The following is a 7,363-nucleotide window of genomic DNA, read 5'->3' as shown; positions in this document are numbered from 1 at the left end:
GGGGGGGAAGTAGAATGGTTCAAGTTTATCTGGAATCTCCAAACCTCACCGAAAATCAAAATGTTCCTCTGGAAAGTGTTTCAAAAAGCCATACCTGTGGGTGAGGTCCTTGCAGCACGTCACATAACATCAGAAGTTCGATGCAAGAGATGCGGAACTCCGGAATCTATAGCTCATCTATTTCTTCATTGCCCCTTCGCCAAAAAAATCTGGGCCTTGGCCCCTTTTGCGACGGAAGTTGAGTATAGCGGATTGATAGATTTACAGGATGTTTGGCTTGAGCTATGTGGCAAAACCTGTTTGCCTCCTAAAGGTGTGGCGACCAGTCAACTAGCACCGTGGATTATCTGGCAGCTATGGATAGCGCGAAACCAACTGAGCTTCGAAGGGAAAACGTACACAGAGGAGGAAACGATGACGAGGGCTGTGGCCCTAGCGCGGGAGTGGCAAAATGCCCAAGAACCAAAAATACCACCAAAGCCCAAGAGCCCTCTGTGCCTGCCCCCCAGGCCCCCTCACTGTCTAGTGCTTAATACTGATGCAGCATGTAAAGCTACCTCGATGTTGGCCGGATTTGGATGGACTACAAGAGACTCAGCTGGAACCTCCTCCTTCACAAGATATGACCGATTTGTAGGATCAGCGCTGGTTGCAGAAGGACTGGCCTTAAGAGAAGCTTTGAATAGATGTAAAGAGCAAGGGGTAAGGAAACTGGTGTGCGAATCAGACTCGTCCCAGCTTATCAAGGCCATCAACTCTGGCGCGGTGAAGCCTGAAATTTATGGAATTGTTTCTGATATTCTTGAGCTGGCTAGCTCGTTTGATGTAATCTCTTTCGGTTGGATCTCTAGAGAGAGAAACCTTAATGCTGATAAGCTAGCAAAACATTGTTTGTTGGAGGTTGAAGCTTTTATGGCTATCACCTAACTCCTTTATGATCTAATATAAGTTTGTGTTTCAAAAAAAAAAAAAATACTTCATCTTTTTAGTAAGAAAAGACTTTAAAACTTAATAATAATAATTATTTATATAATTATATTATTTTACACTAGTAATGATTCAACTGATTTAATTAATTTATACTATTATTTAGCTAATAAAAACATATACTAAACTTTAAAATTAATTTTAAATAGTTTAAGAAAACATTAATTGGAGATTATTAATTTATTACTTGGAGATTTGTAATGAATCATATGAATCCACCATTGATATACCTTTACAGTGGAAAATAAAAAGTTTCCCTTTTTGGATTTTGGCTACACACACAACTCATCTAGAACTATCACAGAAAGGAATGGCGCCAAAATGTTGCTCCTCCGTAGCCACAGTCCCACGGCGGAACACGGAGGCGCAATCAGGCAAGTCACCAAGATCACCGAACAGTGACTCATCTTCCTCTTCGCCTACTGAAAAGCCTCTCTCTAGTGTTACGTCGAGGAAACTCCCACCGTAAGAGGAACCAGAGGATGATGAGATCGACGCGTCGTAGAACCACCCGAACTCGGGGAGTTCGCTGTAGCAGCCACCTAAGAGCAGCGAAGAGTCCACGTGGCTTAGGTCTAGTCCCGCAGGCTCCTCAGCGACGATGGTTGCTTCTTCCTCCTCCTCCTCTTCTTCCATGTTTTCCTCTTTCTTGGCGGTTTTGAGGACGACGGCGGTGGTGCGGTGGTGGTGGGATTTGTTGTTAGCGGCGGAGGGGAAAGGGTGGTTGTGGTCGCAGGCGTAAGTTATCATGAGCTTTGAGGGGTCCACACGACTTCTCTCCACCTGCTTCCTTGCCGGACATCCCTTTGAACTGCTGCATCTGTAATAGCCCCTGAGAGATCCACCAAACACTAAAAGTGATTAACTTTAACTTTTCCAGCAAAATTAAATTAAAAAAAATTTACACTTTTTTTTTTTTTTTGGAGCAACTAATATTTGCGCACGTGAATCACGCACATATATGTAAAATGCCTTTTCCTTTTTGTGCGCATTACCCTTTGTGATTAGAATCAAGATCTACAGCTACTTTAATATTTAATCTTCTCCAATGTTATTTATTACCAAGTAAAGCAAATCTCTAAAGATAATTTAATTTAATTAATGACTCATCTAATTGCTTCATAAGACAATAAATAACAAGAATAAAGGAACTGGCGCGTGAATCAACGGGAACATCAGACGCGTATGTTTTTGTATTAAACTCAACGAGGTGCGTATGTTAGCCCAACAACCGGGTAGACTAACATACGCTGAAAATCAGCCGCCACGCCACTGACAAAAAAAAGAGAGGAGAAAACGGTAAAGATTACCTAGGATAAGGCGAGCCTTTGATCGGTTTTTGACCGTACTTTCTCCAGGCCCATGAATCGGACGGTGGATATACCTCTCCTCTACTCTTAGATCCTTCCACGTCAACAATCGGAACCGATACAACTCTCTTCTCCATGTTCCTCCTGCTACACACAATCATCACATTTTCAGACTATTGTTTTGAACAAAATTTATAATAATTCGTACGAAAATATGAAAAAAAAATCAGAAAAACCTTTTCTTTGGAGTTGGTTTTAAGATCTTGGAGTCTTCACAAGAAGAAGGAGAGTCCGGAACGACGTCGTTGTATGTCTCATCTTCTTCGTCGGATTCTTGAATTCCTCTACGGTGCATATTGATCTCGACCGTTCGAGACAGAGAACCGAAGATGTTTTTTCTGTTGGGAGGGGGTGATTAGGAGGGTGATTAGTGAGAGGGTTTTAATCAATCTGATGTGATTATTATTCTCGACTTGTTTTTTTTGGGACGTGCAGGCAAATATCAAAGGGATTATATTTTTATTATATTTGCTGGTATTTTTATTCGAATAAAATATTACTAGTTGTTTGAAAGGTTCTCTCGTGGTATATTATTTTATTATGCCTATGAGGTTTGCTAATCAAATTATTTGTTTAATTAGCTGGACATTTTGATTAAGTCCATGCATACATATGCAAATCTATATTATAATTAATCCGCGTCTGATCTATATAGACTGTTATCTTTTATTTTTTGCTGTCCATGTAATAAAATGATAAGTATAATACATGTACACACACATATACTCTTTTTTGTAATATCCGAAATGAAGTTAGCAACAAGTCTACAACCCATCTGACTCCAATTAATTAAAATAAAGGAACTCCATCAAAGATGTGATAAACTTTATAATGCGGTTAATGTCGTTATGAATCAGATTAAGCTGAAACTATCAATTCTTACGTGAGATGTTTAAGCTGTCTAGTGAACCGATTCGTCTGTTTTTTACTCCTTAATTAAACTATGACTTGAAAAATTGTTTGCAAAAAAAAAATTAAACTATGACTTGATTGAAGTATTATGTTATCAAAAAAACTATGAGTTGATTAATTGGTCCGTTTCAATCTCCAAAGAATTCATCTGGTCGAGAACTTTACACACACATATATATTAGTTTTGTATTTGGTAACTAATTTTACAGAGATATGACCTATTTATAAGACTTGTCTCTTATCTATTGAAACCTTTGTGTAGATTGTTTTCTTGTTGATTAGTATATGTATAGCTAAGAGATCTTTTCTCCCTCCCAAAATCTTGTCGCTCGGCTTATTCACTTTACAAGTGTGTTCTAGAAGTGATGTAGAATATTTACGTAGCCAAATTTTTTTTCTAAAACACAAATATCTTTCAATCATGGGTTATAAAGATTTTTAAAAGGTATAGATTTTTTTTTGGTTTTATAAAGCAAGATACCTACAGTATGTATATTTTAATTTTAGAAAATTTACAAGTAAAAAATTATATCTTTTTAAATTTACAACCAAAATTCTTCAACAAAAATTTATACAATTACATCAAGAAAATCTACAGCATTAGTTATACAACAAGATATATAAAGTTACATCTCATTCTAATTAATCAAGTCCATATAAAACAAAATGAATAGATTTTGCACCCAAAAGAATATATATACAACATATCTGGCTAAATTTATTCACTGTATTAATTTTGAATTGAAAATATGTGAACCTCACATGGTATTTTAATTCAACAAACTCAAATAATATAACGACAAAAACGAGTAGTTTGAATCCAATGAGTCAAGAAACCATCATCTAAATAACGTGTTATAAAATGCATATCATAAATTAAAAAAAAAATAGTAAAAACCAATACTAACACATGAAAAACATGGAATAAATCACTTGTGAATTAGGCTAGGGGTTATATAAAGTTATGAGCTGATGAAACTTCGCTTGTGTGCAATGATTTTTTTGCTTTTATGTTTTGGGTCGTACTCGTACCATCCAAACGGTAAAGACGTAATGAGATCTTAACCAAAAAGTTTGTAGAGAGTAGTGACATGGGCCCTTTCTATGACAAATATACATGTCGTTTAAGATTGACACATCTGATCATGTTTGTCGAGGAGTTTGGCTTAGATAAAAAGCTGCAACTCATGTGGGATAAAGAGAAAAGGATAATGAAAAACATATAGAGGCTCGTGACTCCAGACAAAATGACTTAATCCCTAGGGGACTTCATAGTTTTCTTTATAAATGTGTACATAGTATTGGGCTGGAAATGGCTTATTGTAAATCTGTGTGGGATAAAGTCAAGATTCCTTCCAGTCATTTGTAAATCATAATTATTAGTTTAATTACTCCATTATTGTCCCCAACTACTATCACAATTTTTTTCCTGGTTGTATCGGTTTTTCAATAAACTATATATGTAACGCTTGTTTACACACACATTGTATGTATATGTTTGATTTGGTCATTTCTGTTCATGATAGCTAGTGTTGAACCAATCAATAATTTGCTCGAATCTGATGCAATTTAGAATTGACAATGAAACATGATTGGATAATGTTATTGATGTTGCTATATTATAATGATGTACAAGTATAAGGTAATTTACAATCGACACGTCTTGTAAAGAGTATTAAAATAGACCCATAGTCAAAGATTCTTTAAGATAGATAATGTAAGCTAAAAACGCGTTTTCACGTTTGTTCGATCGTTTCACGTAGTTATATGCGTTAAACCGAACTCTAATCCGATTTTAAAGATTTTCGTTCTTTATAATCAAAAACTCTGGAGAGCCATGAAAGCATTGTAGATAGGCAATAATGATATTCAAATGTATAGAAGAGAACATAAAAGCAAAACAAAACACGATTCGAAACCGAGGGGACAAACAAAAACACAGTTTATAGATCTCTGTTCGAGACAGATGGTTTCAACCAGTAATATTCTGAGACTTGTTGAGGATGACTCCTTCGTACTTAACTTGGAACCATTTCATGGCATCATCTTTGGTGACTCTGTGCTGGATACCAACACGAGCCTTGCATCTTCTGCGACGCGCCACACGGTAACCAGGACGCTCAAGAACAACATAGAAGTCCATACCGTAGATTCCAGTCGAAGGATCATACCTAACAAGGAATCAATCAAAAGTCAAAAGCCCCATTCAAATAGCTGATTACACAAAAGACCATCTTTTAAGTTGTTTCAGACTTACTTGATACCCAAATCAATGTGCTCCTGAATACCAAAACCGAAGCAACCAGTGTCGCTAAAGTTCCTTCTCAAGAGCTCATACTCTTTAACCTTGAGTCCACTTTCAAGGAGTTGCATTGCCTTGTCTCCCCTGACGGTGACGTAGCAAGCGATCTTCTCGTTACGTCTGATACCGAAAGAACGAACAGTGTATCTCGCTACAAAAGAGATAACAACAATCTCAGAACAAAAAGCAAGTAACTTCAAACATTAACGAACACTGATAGCTACTGAAGTATCAGTACAAACTGACTAATCAAAACATGACAACACACAGTTTCATAGACTCATTGCTTGTCCTAAACATCTCAAAATTCATTTCACTAAACTAGTAGTAAAGGCTCACCTTTGGAGAAGACAGGAGTCTGGCCACTCAACTGTTCCAAGACCTTGGAGGCTCTGGTGAGACGATCTCCACTCTCACCGACGGAGATGTTGAGGACCAGCTTCTGCACTTTGATGTCCCTCATTGGGTTCGATAGCTTCTTCTCCGACGCCTGATTCAATTCATCCCAACCAATAAAGAAAGAATCAGCAATTAACACATCTTTTACTAGAAATATCAATTACACAACAAAAAAAAGAAAAGTTAACTGCGAACGGACCATTTGGGATTCGGGCTGCGAGAAAACTCCGGCCGGGAAGGGAAAGCTGGAATCGAAAGAGATAACGGAGGACGCCGCGGCGAAGTATATAAACCCTAGCGTGTCTAGGGTTCTAAATTGCAAAATTACGAGTAATGAAATGACTACTCTACCCTCTTGGTTACAACCAACCCCACGTTTCCCTCACGTGACGAATCGGTTCCTAATTTCGGTTTTTATCCGGTTCGGGGCAGATATGCTAGTGAGGTTGGATTTGTAGCCCTGAGAGGCTAGGATTAGCCCTCTAGATCATCACATGTAGAAAATTCCTCTATTTTTAGACCACGTTTATCCCTAAAAAACTCAAATGTGTTATGAAAGTCATATAGAGACAGCGCCGAAAACGTTGAAAAATATAAAAGATGTGGGGTCCGCTGCACTATTTGCACAGTAAATTCTACTTCTATATAAACGATCGATTCGATCGTTTATAAATTATCATTCACTCTTCTCTTCTCTCGATAATAAACACTTTCTATCAGTGTTAAAAAATCTACGGGTATAAATTTTGCCCTTATTTAAATTCCCGCGATACAATAAAATTCCAGTTCCTTTTATAACACGTTATCAGCACGATCACTCTGCGATTCGGTAAAATTTATTTGTATCATTTATACCCTGTTATAATGGTCGGTATACTGCCTCTACTATTATTTATATCATGTTATAATGGCCGGAATACCGCCTATATTATTTACTAGCAATTTAATTTATTTATTGGTCGGCCGAGCCGCCTTATATTCTGTTTATTATTTATTGGTCGGCCGAGCCGCCTTATATTCTGTTTATTATTTATTGGTCGGCCGAGCCGCCTTATATTCTGTTTATTATTTATTGGTCGGCCGAGCCGCCTTATATTCTGTTTATTATTTATTGGTCGGCCGAGCCGCCTTATATTCTGTTTATTATTTATTGGTCGGCCGAGCCGCCTTATATTCTGTTTATTATTTATTGGTCGGCCGAGCCGCCTTATATTCTGTTTATTATTTATTGGTCGGCCGAGCCGCCTTATATTCTGTTTATTATTTATTGGTCGGCCGAGCCGCCTTATATTCTGTTTATTATTTATTGGTCGGCCGAGCCGCCTTATATTCTGTTTATTATTTATTGGTCGGCCGAGCCGCCTTATATTCTGTTTATTATTTATTGGTCGGC

General features: G+C 37.5%; 2 protein-coding genes across 3 annotated transcripts; both read right to left on the bottom strand.

The window, feature by feature from the left end:
* Nucleotides 1-1,155: 1,155 nt before the first annotated feature.
* Nucleotides 1,156-2,817, bottom strand: LOC106309925 (probable WRKY transcription factor 69). 2 transcript variants are annotated; one of them, XM_013747082.1, is made up of 3 exons: nt 2,534-2,817; nt 2,298-2,444; nt 1,156-1,819 (listed from the first exon to the last, which is right to left on the bottom strand). In XM_013747082.1, the coding sequence occupies exons 1-3, from the start codon at nt 2,650-2,652 to the stop codon at nt 1,273-1,275; spliced, it is 813 nt and encodes a 270-aa protein (XP_013602536.1). In that variant the 5' UTR covers nt 2,653-2,817; the 3' UTR covers nt 1,156-1,272. The 2 variants fall into 2 exon arrangements, with proteins under 2 accessions (XP_013602536.1, XP_013602537.1); XM_013747083.1 differs by having other exon boundaries at nt 2,298-2,441.
* A 2,260-nt stretch (nt 2,818-5,077) lies between these two features.
* On the bottom strand, nt 5,078-6,388 carry LOC106309526 (60S ribosomal protein L11-1). The gene is made up of 4 exons (XM_013746571.1): nt 6,170-6,388; nt 5,911-6,061; nt 5,527-5,722; nt 5,078-5,440 (listed from the first exon to the last, which is right to left on the bottom strand). The coding sequence occupies exons 1-4, from the start codon at nt 6,170-6,172 to the stop codon at nt 5,242-5,244; spliced, it is 549 nt and encodes a 182-aa protein (XP_013602025.1). The 5' UTR covers nt 6,173-6,388; the 3' UTR covers nt 5,078-5,241.
* Between the last annotated feature and the right edge of the window lie 975 nt (nt 6,389-7,363).

The sequence above is a fragment of the Brassica oleracea genome, chromosome C8 (genome assembly GCF_000695525.1).
Source record: "Brassica oleracea var. oleracea cultivar TO1000 chromosome C8, BOL, whole genome shotgun sequence".
In the NCBI taxonomy this organism is placed as follows: Eukaryota; Viridiplantae; Streptophyta; class Magnoliopsida; order Brassicales; family Brassicaceae; genus Brassica; species Brassica oleracea.
The sequence above is the reverse complement of the archived record's forward strand: the minus strand, read 5'-3'. Positions and strand labels throughout refer to the sequence as shown.

Excerpts from the sequence above, each read along its gene's own strand:
- LOC106309526 (XM_013746571.1), bottom strand. Across the intron at positions 5,723-5,910 it reads GACTCCTGTCTTCTCCAAAG|CGAGATACACTGTTCGTTCT; the intron begins GTGAGCCTTTAC and ends TCTCTTTTGTAG. Across the intron at positions 5,441-5,526 it reads CACATTGATTTGGGTATCAA|GTATGATCCTTCGACTGGAA; the intron begins GTAAGTCTGAAA and ends ATTCCTTGTTAG.
- LOC106309925 (XM_013747082.1), bottom strand. The coding sequence starts at position 2,652 with ATGCACCGTAGAGGAATTCAAGAATCCGACGAAGAAGATGAGACATAC. Across the intron at positions 2,445-2,533 it reads AAACCAACTCCAAAGAAAAG|CAGGAGGAACATGGAGAAGA; the intron begins GTTTTTCTGATT and ends GATTGTGTGTAG. Across the intron at positions 1,820-2,297 it reads AAAGGCTCGCCTTATCCTAG|GGGCTATTACAGATGCAGCA; the intron begins GTAATCTTTACC and ends TGGATCTCTCAG.